General features: G+C 35.2%; 1 protein-coding gene across 5 annotated transcripts in view; it reads left to right on the forward strand.

The window, feature by feature from the left end:
- Window positions 1-17,029, forward strand: part of elmo3 (engulfment and cell motility 3) — a 55,330-nt gene that overhangs the window by 18,492 nt on the left and 19,809 nt on the right. For 3 of the 5 annotated variants that reach the window (XR_015526406.1, XR_015526405.1, XM_087312053.1), the window contains exons 5-14: window positions 3,194-3,244; window positions 3,364-3,533; window positions 3,630-3,729; window positions 5,998-6,149; window positions 7,890-7,968; window positions 10,637-10,687; window positions 10,788-10,910; window positions 10,988-11,110; window positions 13,932-14,036; window positions 14,129-14,237. Coding sequence is in view for 2 of the 5 variants with exons in the window: in XM_087312053.1 (XP_087168179.1) it covers window positions 3,194-3,244; window positions 3,364-3,533; window positions 3,630-3,729; window positions 5,998-6,149; window positions 7,890-7,968; window positions 10,637-10,687; window positions 10,788-10,910; window positions 10,988-11,110; window positions 13,932-14,036; window positions 14,129-14,237 (1,063 nt within the window). In the remaining 3 variants the exon portion in view is untranslated. Of the gene's footprint in view, window positions 1-3,193; window positions 3,245-3,363; window positions 3,534-3,629; window positions 3,730-5,997; window positions 6,177-7,889; window positions 7,969-10,636; window positions 10,688-10,787; window positions 10,911-10,987; window positions 11,111-13,931; window positions 14,037-14,128; window positions 14,238-17,029 lie in introns of all 5 variants that reach the window. The other 2 variants (XR_015526404.1, XM_087312052.1) reach the window with 1 other exon arrangement.

Below are 17,029 nucleotides of genomic sequence, written 5' to 3' on the forward strand. Positions count from 1 at the left end.
GTTTTTCATTTATTTTTGTCTGTCTGGCTGTATTTACTGTTTTGTCTGTCTTTACTGTTTGTTTTTGCTGACTGTTGACTTTTGTCTGTCTTCACTTCTGTCTGTCTTGCCTGTTCTGTCTGTCTTTTTTCTGTTTGTTTGTTTGTCTGTCTTGGGTATTTTGTCTTTCATTTTATTTGCCCATATTGTCACCTCTGTCTGTCTGTCTGTCTTTCATTTCTCTTTGTTCTGTCTGTCATCACTTCTGTCTTTTTTTACTGTTCTGTCCGTCTTTACAGTTTTGTCTGTCTGTTTGTTTGTTCTGTCTTGACTTTTGTCCGTTTGTCTGTTTTCAATTCTGTCTGTCTTTATTTTTATCTGTTCATTTCTGTCTTTCCTGTTCTGTCTGTCTTTAATGTTTGTTCATTCTGTTGTCACTTCTGTCTGTATTAGCTGTTCTGTCTGTCTTTACTTTTTTCTGTTTGTCTTTTATTTGTGTTTGTCTGTCTTTCTGTCTGTCTGTCTTTACTGTTTTTCGGACTGTTCTGTCTGTTTGTCCTTACAGTTTTGTCTATCTGTTTGTCTGTCTGCCATGAACAGTCTATTTGTTCTGTCGGTTTTGACTTTTGCCTGTCTGTTTGTCTTCACTTCTGTTTGTCTTTACATTCGTCTGTTTTTCTTTCATTTGAGTTTGTCTGTCCTTACAGTTTTTTATGTCTGTCATGACTGTTTGATCTGTCTTGACTTTTCTCTGTCTGTCTGTCTTTTATCTGTTTATCTTTCATTTCTGTCTTTCCTGTTTTATCTGTTTTTAATGTTTGTGGGGTTGGGCGATGTTGACCAATTTTATAATCGCACAATGTCTAATGTGAAACATTGCAATGGACGATGCTATCGTTGTTGTAGGCGGGGGGTGGGGGTGGTTGTTAAATATCAATTAATTCATAAGGAATTAATTAATTGTAGCCTACCGTTTTCACTACCTGACCCAAATGGTCTTTGCTTTACCCATAACCAAACCATAAATAAATAAAGTTACAAACAAATGACCACCTGTCAGTCACTTTTTCTCCGCGGGACTAGGCACAGTGATCTGTGTCGTTGTAATGGCTTTTCCCTCAGCTGGTGGAGGAGACGAGAGTTCGGTTGGAGTTCACAGTAGTACATTACATACATTTTCATTGTTTTCACTGCAAAATCAATACCGCGTGCTCTGATTTAGGAGACATTTATGCAGAATTAGGGATGGCTGACGTGAAACTGACGTTTCGACACAGTGTCGAGATCCCGAAGCGCAAGTGTTTCGAAACACTGCACCGAAGCATGATCCGAAACACCCAAGGTCAAGTGACTAAAGTGTTTCGAAACACTTGGTCACGTGACAAAAGCGATTCAAAGCATTGATCATTTCAGAGGCGTTTCAAGACCCGGAAAATCTGCATTTGACTGGCATGATCTTTAATATGACTCTGTATTGTATGGCCTAGTGGACCGTGTGTGTGCACTATGGTACTGTAATTCAAATTTATTTTGGGTTCGAATCTCGACTAGTACAAATACTCCAAAATCATGATTTTATGTATTTTAATCATGTTACTGTTTTATGGTGTAGTCTAGATAGTATACAGCTGCGGATATGCCATCAATTTAGCATCATTTTTGTAACACTGTAAAACAATAATTCATATTTTTACAGTACTGTGATGGGTTTAGGTTTTGGATAGAAGTTAATAAAATACAATGGTAAATTTAATTAATAATATAAATAATTATTGTTAACTTCTGGCCACAACTGTATCTGATCTAGTAACAACCCTGTTTTATGAACAAAACAATACAAATTTATTTACAAGGTGTTCATTCGTATGTCAGAGCAATGTTGAAACAAAACGATACAATAACAAAGCATTACCAACTGGTATTAAAGCATTTCAAAACAATTGTGTTAGTCTGGATTCGAACCCATTATTCCCACATGGTAGTCACAAACTCTAACCGCTCGACTAAACCATTTGATGATTCAAGGCTACAAAGTGGGGTTTGATACCTCAATTTGCTCAACTGTTCTTTGCTGAAGCTGTTTCAGTGAAATACAAATAAAATGACCACTAGGTGTCACCGTAGAGTGGTGTTTCGGAACGTTTCGAAGCTTCGACACATTTGCTTCGATAGTTTCAGTGTTTCACGAAGCCTCGCTTTGCCCACCACTATGCAGAATGCATCTTTGCACCTAAAAACGCCAAACGCAGCACTCAGGAACAGATATACAGTTGTTATGCGAACTTGCTGAAGTAAAAAAGTCCGCAATGCTTGCCCTGCCTTTGTGCTTTTTTTATTGGCTCACTGCTCTAGAACTGAACAGGAATGATTGGTTTATATCAGCTGTCAATCACTCAGTCAATGCTTTCTGCCTTCAGTTGACAGAAGCTACAACCACGAAAATGTGAAGTGCTGAAGATGAAAGAATGAAAATAACACTGACAGACTTACCTAAAGTTACTGATAATGGCACATTTTATTAGTTATCATGTTCTGAATTTTAATCCAGCATTTACACTTTTCCAAGAGTGCATAAAAGACTTCCAGTGCCTTCAAGTCCGCTATGAGAATAACTAAAGCCATTCACTAGCCATTCACTTCTCTGCAGGTAACAGCATTTGCCACTGAATCTACACATTTTAAGCGCGAGATTTTTAATAATTTAATCTTCACGATGCTGCCAGTCGTGCAAGCGGCATCTATATGTAACATTTAATACAGCTCCTGAAAAGACCGTTATTGCTATTAAGATGACATGAAAATAATAAGCTTTATATCAATATAAATGTTTGTTCTGTCTGTCTTGACTTAGTTCTGTTTCTCTGTCTTCACTTATGTCTGTCTTTCCTGTTCTGTCTTTGTCTTTACTTTTGTCTGTTTGTCATTAATTTCAGTCTTAACTCTGTTTGATTTGTCTGTCTTGACTGCTTTGTCTGATGTTTTTATCTTGACAGCTCTCGTTTTCCCTTTGTCCCCCCCTCCCCTCTATCTAATTCAGTTGTTTTCTTTTAATGCTTGCATGATTTCGTCATTCAGCATATTCACATGTCGTTCTTTGTCTGTTTCTCGCACTCTATCTGTCCATCTCTCTCTGTGAGACACCCATTTCTGCAAGTGTTAATGCCATCTAATAATAGCATTATGACTGTGGCTCTCTGTTTAACTTTTGCCCTAGAACCGACTGGACATCAAAAATGGCAGCATCCTGCGCTTAACCAAAGCACCAGTGAGTCTCACACAACATTATCAGTTAGCACGCATCTAAACACATCTCAGTCTGTGTGTTTTTGGGTCAAACATACACAGCAGTATGATCAGTAATCACTATACTTGTGTGATTTTCAGGGCCGCTGTGCTGAAGATCTGTATAAAGGCATTCAGAGCTCAGACTCCAACGTTCGCTGTGACTCCCTAAATCTCCTGGCCATAGTTTCCACTGACATCACGTTTGCACAAGAGTTTATCAGTCGCGATGGACACTCCCTCTTGGTCAAGATAGTGGAGGACGCTCAGGAGTCAGTTTCCTGGCACTTTGTCATGACGTACTGTGTTTTATTACAGTGCAGTGTAAAGATTGAACTGTTGAAAGTGTGTTTTTTGTTTTACTCTAGGTCTCCTGTGATCATGACACACACACTCACTGCTTTCATGGAGCTCATGGACCATGGTATTGTGTCCTGGGAGAATCTGTCCAGTGTTTTTATCAAAAAGGTACTAAATTTGCAGAAACACTTCATTTATTTATTTTTTTTGTATACAAAATGAATTTTGTTTTACAAATCTTTCACCAGTCAAATAATAGATGTCTAATACATGATTTGGATTGGTTAATTGTTAATTTTCCCCCATATTCTGATAAATAGAAAGATTTCTAAACAATATATTTTAATAACTAATTTCTAATAACTGATTAATATTATCTTTGCCATGATCACAGTACATAATATTTTACTAGATATTTTTTAAGATGCTATTATTCAGCTTAACGTGCATTTTAAAGTTTGTTAAACATAATTTGGGAAATATTTGAAAAATAAATATTTAAACAGGAGGGCGGAGATCTGCACGGGATAAAATTTTTAATCTTGCTCACAATTGCTCTTGCCTGCTCCTGCCGTATATTCAGTCTTAAGGCTCCTACACACCGGGATGCTTTTCGTTTGCGTTTATCGTCAGCGTTTTACGAGACGTTTTTCCGTATTCAAACCAAAGCACTTTTTACTAGTGTCAAGCTGTAGAGTATGCAAAATCACTCTTTGACGTTATAGGCGCTACACAACTTTAAGCTTCTGACACTGGCTTATAACACAGAGGAAGAGGAGGAGAGGAAGTTCACACACTTGTTGTTAAAGTTACTGGTGACTCGAACAAGCATGGATGGTTCAAGCAGCAGCTTCAGCTCTAGCAATGAAGAAATGATTGGTGTTCACAAGAGCAATAAGCAGCTAAACGTTCATATCGCCTCAGGGCATCTTCTTCAATGTGCGCTCGCATTGAAACTTTTGTGCTTGAGTGCTCCAACTGCTGTTTACTGTAACTTCAGTTGCTCCGTATATGTGATAAAAAGTGCTGATCTGATTGGAGGAGAAGGTAAAAGAGAGGTAAAAACGAGCATTAGACGGGGTTTTTTTTAATGACGATTTTGCGCCTGCCATTTTGCGCGTTGGTGACACATTGACGCCCTTTATTTAGTCACGAGGTGTAAACGTCGACTGAAAAAGTGAGCAAAAAACGTCTCTGTGTGCACGGGCCTTTATACCGCTCCTGCCGTATATTCAGTCTTTGTTCACCCACTTCCCGATTTGCCTCTTTTTTTTTACCCGACCGTTCCACTAATTTTAGATCTGGTTTTCGAAATCTCTCATTAAAATTTGGCACTACCAAAAGAGAGAGATAACAGATAAAAGTGTAGGTTGAGCAAGGATTGCAGTCTAAATGTCAGTTTTGTTTGCCCCTTTGTGATGAGACATGAGTGCCGTGTGATGTGTGGTGAGGTTTGTGGTTGGTGAGGCACTGACTCTTTTAAAGTCAGATTTGCAAGCATATCCACTCAATATATTTGCCAACTACCGATTGTTTTTCATATATTATATTAGCATTATTTCTATACACATAGTAGGTACATATTGGGCCACGGAAGAATTATAAAATGTACAGCGATTAAATGGGCATCCCAAAAAAACACCCAGCTGGATGGTACAGAGTCTAGTCAGCCTATTGCAAGCGACACTCAGCACCTGCTCGTGTTCAAATTACACTAGAGTTTCCGACCACTACCATGTTTTATTCTGAAATGTATTCCCACGCCGAAAGTAAACTGGTCGGGTCCCGGGAATGCAGATCGCTATAGGAGGGCTCACAGCAAGAAGGTCGCTGGTTCGAGCCCCGGCTGTTTTAGTTGGCGTTTCTGTGTGGAGTTTGCATGTTCTCCCCGTGTTCACGTGATGGGTTGCAGCTGGAAGGCATAGGCTGTGTAAAACATATGCTGGATAAGTTGGTGGTTCATTCCGCTGTGGCGACCCCAGATTAATAAAGGGACTAAGCCAACAAGAAAATAAATTAATGAAATTAAAATGTTGCTGATTGAATCCTGAAGTAGTGGAAAAAGTCTTAAAAGGTACTGAATTCCACTCTCTGATTTCTTTATTTATATCAGTTTATATCAATAATATCGAATAACAACTATTAATTTAAAAAAGCTTTGAATAATACTTGAAAAAATAATTATACCTACAGATACAAATGAAGTTTGAACCAAAAACCTTCTTGCTGTGAGGTGACAGCGTTACCCACTGCGCCACCGAGTCTCCCATTATTATTGTTATTATTATTATTCCAAATAATAAAAGTGGGATACAGAATGTAAAGTGCCTCCCATAATGCAACTTTCTTTTTGTATAAATGTGCAGTCATTATTTAATTTTATTTTAATAATTGTCACCGTCTCTTTATGATGTGATGTGATTGATATATTTCCAGATGGCCAGTTTTGTGAATGCGAAGGTGCTGGACACGTCCATCCAGCAGGTGTCGCTGGCCATCCTGGAGAGCATGGTCCTCAGCAGCAGCAGTCTGTTCACTGAGGTCAAGCAGGAGATCACGCTGGAGAGGCTCCTTTCACATCTGCAGGTGTACGTAGACTACACCATCCACACTAGGTAGACCGCAGAAGAGCAACTACAGCAGCCAACAGTCAGTACACTCAAAAAACACTAGAAAACACATACATTACAGTAGGTGAACAGTGATTAAGGAGGATGAAGATCTAGTCTTTTGTTTTGCCAGAGTTTAATTATAGTTCATTTTTGTTAAGGTTTTACACACTCAAAAATGACTTTTGCTCCTTTTTCAAACTATGTACTTAAAGTGAGTTGAAACAACACAATTCGCTTAGCATATTATCTTCGGACGGCTAGGAGGGACTGTGTTTTAAAGCCACGCCCCCTGAATGAGTAAACGCGCGCACCGCGACACGACAGCAGACAACCCACTAGTTCATGTCATTCGCCAGTAAGAAATGTAGTTAGTGTTTGGCCAGCGGCGTAAAGGAATTGAAATTATTACAAAGCAACACTTGCATGCTATTTCAGAGCAAATATTCAGTCTAGCATTATAAACAATAGAGGGGCTGTCATTGTTCAAAAATGAACCAATGTGAATATAAAAGCAACTTCAGCTCAGTAAAAGCTAGGTGGAATAGCGCTCTTTAAACTGAATAAAAATCTACATTATTGATGCTGTAAAAGGCTCTTTTGAAACTGAAAATAGTCACATTAATCTTTCACCATTGCTGAACAATACGTCTGTGCTTATTATTCATCATAACACAACACGCTCTACATCAGCTTTGGGGGACTAAAATAGTCTTAAAACAGAACATTACCTGTCTAACAGAAATACTTTAGCCATGGAGTCGTCCTTCCTCCAGCGTACAAAAGTAACTCCAATATTGATTCTGGATTTTAAAAAGTTTTGATTCAGCATTTGATTTTGCCGCGACTGAGATTGTGTCATGTGCACGTGTCGTGAGCGTGCGGCCTGCATGCTGGCTGGCACGCGCCAATGGCGTGTATGCGTAAACAGAGATGCGCAGAAGTCCAAATCTACATTTGTTGACAGTTTGGGCTACTTATCGGAATTATGGGAGATGTTGGCCCAACAAAATTTAATTGGATGAACATTTTTTAGTTTTATGCTTTAGCTAGCCAGAACATAAAAATACATATAAATACATTTAGATCATTTACTTTAATCATAACTATTGGACAGTGAAGAGACTTTCAACCAGCACAACAAAAATGTTCTGATGACAATCACCCACTGCACCTTTAAGTTTTTTGGGGACAAGGTAATTGTTATCATAATTTTTGTATACTTATTTTATTAATTTTGTTGATATGAATAAAAATGTTTTATAAGTGAGAAATGTTTTATCAGATAAAACCTGTAATTACAGCTTTATTATATTACTATAATTATATCTTTTAATGTGTACTTTAATAATTTTAAATATATTATATAATTTATATTTATATTTTGATAAGATATTAAGTTTTAAACCTGTAATTATCACTTAAGTAATATTAACAGTATACATTTATAATAACAAGTTTATACAAATGTATAAAATAATGATTACATAACTAATATATTGTTTGTATAAAATAAATACCAACCAACTTATTTGAATAATAATACTAATTAATAATAAGAAGAATAATATTTTTGCATTGTGTCATTGCAATTGTTTTCTTGTAGCTCATGTCTGCATTTAAGATGAACATGGTCTAGACTGTTAAATCACCTTTCTTCTCATTTTGTCTGTTTTTTTTTCCTTTTCTTTTTTGTCCCCTCATTAAATAACACTACAGAACAAACCAGCAGCTGCAGACGAAGGCCATGGCTCTGCTGATGGCGTTGCTGCAGGCTGGAGGAGAAGCAGACAGACAGGTCAGACACACTCAGATCAGATCCTGCTTTTACTGCCACCATCTGTCCAAATCAGGAAGTGTTTCAATCACTGCTGCTTGTTTTGCTAGTCTAAACGTTCATTATAAGGACATCTGGTTTAGATTTCCAACACAGGATACAATTACATTGAGAAAAAATATTAAACTAAAAAACTGTTATTTGCTGTGTCAAATTGCACTGGCAACATATGAAAACTATTACCCATGTTAAATCATTCTCAAAACATGCTGGTCATGTGTTAAAATATGTTTGTAGTGTGTTAAGTCATGTTACAAATACTTTTCCCTCGCAGTGGAAAATCATTAAAGAAAAAAACGTAAATAATGCTAGTGTCTTAAATCATGTCCCAAATAACAAGCAGGGGGTTTAAACATGTTAGCTGTGTGTTAAGTCAGTCACAGCTTACAATAAGCTTCCATTAGTCAATGTGTTTACTAACTTGAACCTCATAGCACAAACATACATCGGGTTAAAACACATCATGCCAGAAATACTGTACATAATGGCTATTGGGCTAAATCTTGTTGGAAACATACAAAAGCAACATGTTAAAATATTGTAGGTCTGTGTTAAATTACCTGATTAAACATGTTGAATCTTTGTTCATGTTGCAACCTAAAACAGGCTAGAGTGATAAGCCATGATGTTATAACATGCTAACAGTATGGAAAATTATGTTAGAAACATGTTTACATGATGAAGTTGTTAAGCTATGGCAGAAACGTTTTAGCAACCTGCTAAAATGTGCTTGTGTGATATAAGTCACGTTAAAAAACATGCTAACAATACAGAAAAAAATGTTAGAAACATGTTAATAGTATGATAAAATGCTGTTATGCTATGCCAGTAAAATGTTAGCAACCGGTCAAAAACATTGTTAAATAAGGCTAGATACATGCTAGAAGTGTTTTGAGCATATTAGCAATGTGCCAAGATTTGCTAGCAGTGTCAAATCTGGCTAGAAATGTGTTTTAACATGATATAATCTGGTCAAATGTTTGTAAACTTTTCAAACATAGTAGAAGTTTTATCTAGATAAATGTCTGTCTGTCTATTGTGCTGTTTAACGTTCTCTGTCCATCGTTCTATATATTTATCATTCTATAAATCTGTCCGTCTAGCTGTTGTTCTATCTATCTGTCTTTTTATATCTGTTGTTTTATACTTTTATCTACATATCTATACACCTATCCATCCATCCATCTGTCTATTGCTCTGTCTATCGTTCTCTCTGTCGTTCCATTTATTTTTCGTTCTATATATCTGTCGTTTTATAAACAAATAAATATCTACATATAGATAAATTTTAAATATAAATATCTACATATTTATACATCTATCTATATGTCTGTCCATCCATCCGTCTATTGTTCTGTCTGGCTATCATTTTCTCTATCGTTTTATATATTTGTTGTTCTATATATCTGTTGTTATATCCATTTATCCCTTCTATCTATCTATCTATCTATCTATCTATCTGTCTGTCTGTCTGTCTGTCTGTCTCTCTGTCTATCATTCTATAAATCTGTCTATCTAATGTTTTATTTGTCTGTCATTTTATATCTGTCGTTTTATCATTCTATCTACAAAACTATACACCTATCCGTCCGTCCATCCATCCATCGCTCTGTCTATTGCTCTGTCTATTGTTCTCTCTCTCTGTATGTCGTTCCATCTATCTATCGTTATATATGTATCTATCATTTTTTACATCTAGCTACATATTTACATTTCTATCTATATCCGTCCGTCCGTCCGTCCGTCCATCCATTTATCTATCTATCTGTCCATCCGTCCGTCTATTGTTCTATCTTGCTATCATTTCTCTATCGTTTTATTCTATTTATTTTGTTCTATATATCTGTCGTTATATCCATCCATCCATCCGTTGTCTGTATGTATGTATCTATGCATGTATGTGTCTGTCTGTTTGTCTGTCGCTCGCTCTTGTCTATTGTTCTGTTTGTTTTTCCATCTATCTATTGTTCTATAAATCTGTCTTTCTATTGTTCTATCTTTCTGTGGTTTCATATCTCTCGTTTTATACTTCTATCTACATATCTATACACCTACACTGCAAAAAATGCTTTTCTTACTTAGATTTTTTTGTCTTGTTTCTAGTCCAAATATCTACAAATTCTTAAATCAAGAAGCATTGTCTAGACAAGTAAAACATATTGTCTTGTTTTAAAAAATAATATGCTAAAATGAAGTGAGTTTTTTTTCTTAAATCAAGCAAAATAATCTGTCAATGGGGTAAGCAAAATAATCTTGTTTTTCGAAATTTGATAAGATTATTTTGCTCCATTTTGATCCATTGATATTTTGATCCATTATTCGCTGTCTATCGTTCTCTCTGTCGTTCCATCTCTCTGTCGTTCTGTATATCCGTCGTTTTATACATCTATCTGCATATCATATCTATCTACATATACATGTATCTGTCTGACCATCCATCCATCCATCTGGCTATCTATCTGGCTATCATTCTCTCTATCGTTTTATATATCTTTTGTTCTATATATCTGTCATTATATCCATCCATCCGTTGTCTGTCTTACTATTTAATGTTCTATCATTCTATCTGCTGTCTATCTAATTTTTTATCAAAGTTTGTCTAGTTTTAAATAGTCTGAAATGATTTCAGGAGCTCTTTGAATTTCTTGAGAAGAGAAACCTGCGGCAGTACATTCACAAGGTGAGAGTCTAAACTTTTGTTCATTCATATGATGGAGTGTAATCCTGTTAGCATAAACATGTTCCAGTGCACTTCAGTAAGAGTGTAAATCTGTGTGCAGAACATCATCCACAGCTCCAGTTCAGTAGGAGATGAAATGGCCCATTACCTGTACGTGCTGCAGACAGTCAGGCTGAACCACCTGGAGCCCCGCATGAAGACTCCTCTGGACTCCTACAGCCAGGTTCACTCTTCTTCTGCTTCATTTATTTTCTTAGCATCTTCACTGTTGTCCTGATTTTTCTGTGGTGTTTTGTGCAGGAGCAGAGGGAAATGCTGCACGGGCTGCGTCAGGCAGCGTTCGAGACGGAGAGCGAGAGTGGACTGAGTAATGAACGCAGACGCTCGCTATGTGCTAAAGAGTTTAAGAAGCTCGGCTTTTCTGTGAGTTTGGTTATACTACAGATTTGTTGATTATTTACACATAACCGCACAGCTAATGTAATACCAGGCAGATCTTGACTGTATTACAGTTTTATAAAACAACACCAAACAATTTCTAATTACTTCAGCCTACAACAGCCAAACAAAATAGATTAAAACAAAATAATTTGCCTGAGATGTTTAAGAACATAAGTCCTGCAACATCTAAACAACGTTTTTCTTTAGGTGTATCCCCATAAACACTGCATTATTTAGTGTTGAATATTTACATAATAAAAAAACTCCTGGTTAGACCTAACATGCATTTGCTGCCTTGTACTTGTACATGTGCAATGACAATAAAGTTGAATCTAATCTAAACTATAAGTGGAGTAATTGACTGTAGATTTATTTGAAAATAATGCACACCCAAGTTTCTGATTTACTTCTCTATCTCAGGCGGGCATTTTCAAAGGCTCATCATTATTCTTTAGGGCATACATACCTTTAATTTTTTTGTTTGCAACACACACATAAAATGTTTATTCTTTGGTAAAAATGTTTTTACTAGGCAACTTCCACAGAGTTCAAATTTTTATATCTAGTGAAATGTATTTTAGTTTGGCTGGAATAAAGGCAGTTTTTACATTTTATAAAAACAACAACAATTTTTGAGGTCAATATTATTATCCACCTTTTTTTCAATTGGCTACAGAACAAACTACTTTTGTCTAACTAACTACTGTTAAGCCATCAAATTGCACATTTTTCCCAGGATTCTCCCGTATTTTACAATTCTATCGCGCTATCATCTCGTAAAAATATTATCCCGTAATTCTCCCTCATTTTTAATCAAGGTGTGGCAATAAACATTAAAGAACCAATTCTCCCATTTAATCCATACAACCGAACCATCAGGGGACGCCCCTTGCTCCTAAATGTGAATTTGTTCTGTGCTTTCATTTTATTTAGGCATGAAAACACTTTGAAATAAATATCAAAATGTCGGGATTTCCTTCCTTTCCATTACAGGCGGCATTGCCCCTTTCTTATGCAATCCTCAAAACAGTTCATATCCCTTATTTTCACATCATGTTGTTGACCGACATTAAGCTGACTGCTAGTATCTTGCAAAATAGCTAGCAAAATATTATATACTGTCATGTCAAAGACAAGAAATTTGTTATTATAAATTAGTAATTTAAACATATTTTTGAACTTCCCAAGTCAGAAGGGGGCCTTGCTTTACCAAATTTTCAACAGTATTACTGGTCCTATAATATCAACAAGCTTTCGCATTGGACTGGCATTTCAAATGTTTCCAAACATCCTATCTAGTTCCAGTTAAAACTTTTATCCTTAATGTTTTCCCTTCTTTCAGTGATTTGCTCTCAGCTTCCTCTAAATTGTAGAATTGTCTCGGACAGTTTAGTGGTGATCAATACTATTAAAACATGGGTTACTTTTAGGAAACACTTTGGGCTAATAAGTCCGTCCACTTTAACACCTTTAGTTAATGATGTATCTTTTCTACCGTTGTGTTTTGATTCTGTTTTTCGTGACTGGTCTTCTAAGGGCCTTAATACCATTAAGGACTTGTATGATAAAGGTACATTTTTGTCATATTAAGATTTGTCTGAAAAGTTTCATCCTCCCAAAACTTTTCATTTTTTTCCTTTTCGTTTTTTTCAGATCAGACGTTTTGTACAAAATCAGATTACTCGGTTTCCTAATCTTCCTCCTGATTAAAAAATGATCACCATTCATTCTTTTAACCCAGACAGAAAAGGGATAGTCTCTATCATCTGTCAATAAATTCTTTAATTTCTGACTCCTCCGAATTACCTAAGAATACCTGGGAACAAGAGTAAAATAGAATGGGATTATATACTCAATTTTGTTCACAGTTCTTCTATATGTGCCCGAAACAGTTTAATCCAATGCAAGATTTTTCACAGACTACCCTACACAAAGGCCAGATTAGATAAAATATACCCAAATAGAAGTAATACTTGTAATAGGTGTCAACAATCTCCAGCAAATCACACACACACGTTTTGGTCTTGTCCAAGATTGACGGTGTTGGTCTAAAATATTTGATACTTTTGTAAAACTTTTAACATATCAGCCACTCCAAACCCTCTAACAGCACTATTCGGAATCCCTTTTGCCTTCAACAACAATACGTTGTGGCTTCCACCACATTATTGGCAAGGAGGCTTATTCTCAAACATCTCCATCTTCATATGACAAATGGAGAAAAGAATAATTTTTGTGTTTAAAGTTGGAAAAAAGGTGGTTTTCATTAAGAGGGTCTTTAAAATCTTTTTACAAAACATGGAAACCTTTGTTAAATTATAGTGATACTATTGATCTTGAAGCAGAAGAGGAACAAAGCTTTTTTATTATTTTAATTATTTTTTAATCATTTATTTATTACTTTTATTTCTAGTTATTTTTGTTATTTATTTTTTTTATAAATTTCTTTTTACATTTATTGTGTAATTTAATACCTATATTGTTTTTATGGTCATTGGTTCTTAGTTGTGAAAAAGCAGAATAGTGTAGTACTTTTGTATGTATATGATATTGTATCTGCACAAAATGTTCATAACTGTTAATGTTCATAACAATAAATGTTCTTTTTTTTTTGGCAAAAAGTGTTTTCAAATAATACAAATTTCAGTGGGGGACTAATTTTTTTTCCCCACTGTATATACTGTATAAAGTTTAAATATTATATTTTAAATGTCACATGCACAGTTGCTTTGTTAATTTCTAATGCACCAAGTTAACCATCAAGTCTTATTTTGGTTAAGGCTCTATGTTTGTTTTTTGTCAGAATAACAGTAATCCTGGTCAGGATCTGAGCCGGTGTCCTCCAGGTCTACTAGCGTTGGACACAATGGCATATTTTGCCTCCCGTTATCCTGACGCATACAGCCGGGTGAGTGAGAGTTTCTATAAATATATTCATTTTTGAGGCAAGTACACATCAGTCTGCACAGAGCCTTCATAGTCTGTGTGTCCTTGTGTCAGTTTGTGCTGGAGAACAGCAGCAGAGAAGACAAACATGAGTGTCCGTTCGCCCGCAGCAGCATCCAGCTCACACTCATCCTGTGCGAGATCTTGCGCATCGGAGAACCTCGTAAGTGACACATGTTGGAGATGGTGACTGATCAGATCAAGGCTTTACTGTTTGTGTGTGTGAATATGTGGTTTATATATATTTTAACACTGTTAAAAAAATGCTTACAGTATTGTTGCCTTACCCTACACTTAAAGGGATAGTTCACCTAAAAATAAAAATGTACTCACTATTTACTCACACACAAGTGGTTCCAAAGCTTTGTAAGTTTCTTTGTCAGTTGAAAGCTGGAAACCTGCAACCATTGACATCCATAGTAGGAGAAGCAAATACAATTAAAGTCAGTGGTTACAGGTTTTAAACATGTTTCAAACCTTTATGAGTTTCTTTCTTCTGTTAAACACCAAAAGGAGATATTTTGAAATAAGTCATTTGTTATTAATTGATTTAAATTTATTGGCGTGAACTACCCCTTTAAGCCCAACCCTCTTAGGAAACCTTTGTCAAATTTTGAATGTCAGCAGACCCTGTTACGTATGATTTCTGAATCAAATCTTTTGAATGATGAGGACACAAGGCATGTCCTCATAAACAGGGTATCTGCGGGGTCTTAAAAAGTCTTAATGTCTTAGCTAAGTTTTAGGCTTTACATTAAAAATACATTAATAGATATGGTATATAAGTATATCATTTCACTCATCTTGGAAATGGAGGCCACGTGAATTGGTTAAAAAGCACAATTATATACTCACAGCATGCCATATTATCTGATAATTGTAAGAAATAATTCCAAAAGGAAACTGAGTGTGTAAAGGCACAGAAAACAAAACAAAAATATGATGTATATGCCGAGTTCAGCAGCTAATCAGCCGGAGTCAGCTGAGGTGAAGTGACGACCACTGGCGAGACCTAGCTGTCACTCAAGTGACCATGCCCTTAATTATACAGACTTTAATGTAACTTAATATAAAGAAAACAAAAAAGTTATAAAAAATTTCACTACCCTCACAGTTGTCATGAAGGGTAATATTATATATAATTTGCACAAAAATTGTTCTTTCTACCAGGCTGTAAACACATTTTTTCTGTTTAAAGTTGGCCATTTTTACATTGGGGTCAAGGCAAATGTGCTCTATTGTAGAGCCAAGACTAGCGGAATTTCGATGAATTGCAGTTTGAGTTTCTTCCGTATTAGCTTCATGAAAGAGAGCAGGAGGTTGCAGTTTGGTAGTACGTCTTAAATCTTTTTTTAACAGGTCTTAATTTTCCTTTGTTCATATATAGTTACCCAGTCTGACCATTAACACCCATACAATCACCAACAATTCATCTTTATAAAATGTGTTACTTTTTATTTAAAAAGAGCATTTAATTATTTTCCTTTAAGTAACATTTGTTTAAAAGATCTCCATTTATTTAATGCTGAGGATATTGACCTGACCCTTTATTTTTGTATTATTAAAATATTATTATTGTAGACTGAAGTGATTGACAGCTATGTTTTGTTCTATTCTTGATAAGGGTTATATACGGTTTGTGAAAGGATATATTTGAAAACTGCAAACAAAAATTTTTAAACAAAATTATTATTATTGTATTACTTAATGTATAAAATTGTAATCGTTTTTGATAGGGCAAGTAAAAATCTTTTCTAACTGGGATATTAAAAATAAAATCCTTAGCATTAAGCCCTGTTTAAGTCTACAATTTCATTCATAATGGTCTTAAAATGTCTTAAAGTCTTAAATTGAACTTGGTAAAACCTGCAGAAACCCTGATAAAACATCTAAACATTGTAATAGCTAGGCATTCAAATTTGTGTTGTAAAATTAAAGAACAATTTATAAGGAGAGGTTGTAGTTGTGACATCCATACAATGTAAAACCCAACAATTTGATCAAATGAAATGTGTAGTTAACCCAATTTACTGAAAGTTAATTCTACTCATTTGAAAAGAGTTTTTAACTCTTGAAGGTAAAGAGTTGACTGAATACCTCATTACTTCATCTTAAATGGAGTAAGTTGACAGTAATTATAGATTCGTTTTTTTACTCAAATGGTTTGTAGCAATCGGTTTCCTCAAACAGTTTCAGTTGCCTTAACTTATTGGGTTTTACAGTACTCAGGTGGTTTAAGTTCTCTTCATATATTGGATTTTTCTGTGCTCAAATTGCTTCATTTACTTAAATGGATTAAGCTCACAGTACTTATTAGGATTAGATTTTGAACTTAAATAGTTTGTTGCAATCGATTTCCTCAAATGGTTTGAGTTACCCTAACTTTTTGGGTTTCAGAGTGTTATAGTAACAAAATACACTTGCTAATTTCTTTCTGTTGAATGCAAAATATGATATTTCTGAAGAATGCTGGACAAAAATGAGACATTGACATCCATACTAGGAACAGAAAATACTATGGAAGTCTATGGCTGTTATATAATTTTTTTTCAATGTTTTTCAGTATATCTTCCTTTGTGCTTAACAGAAGAAATTCAACAACTTAACAAGTTTAGGATGAGTAAATGATGACTGGATTTTCATTTTTGGTGACCTATTTCTTTATAAAATGGTCTAAGCACCTTTAGACCAGGGGTGTCCAAACTTTTTCTTACAAAGGGCCAAAAACCAAACTTGGTTGAGGCTAGTGGGCCGAAGATAAATGTAGTTGTCATGGGTAATTTCCTAATTTATTTAAAAATGGTTAAAAATAACAAAAAAACATTGCTTTATATTAACTAATACTGTATTTTATATTAACTAATACAGTATTTTATATGAATCTATACATTTTATAATGAACTTATTAAAGATAAAACAAAACAATCTAATTTATTACAGACTTACACTAGTTTG

The sequence above is a fragment of the Danio rerio genome, chromosome 25, assembly GCF_052040795.2.
Source record: "Danio rerio strain M-AB ecotype USA chromosome 25, GRCz13ab, whole genome shotgun sequence".
Lineage (NCBI taxonomy): Eukaryota > Metazoa > Chordata > Actinopteri > Cypriniformes > Danionidae > Danio > Danio rerio.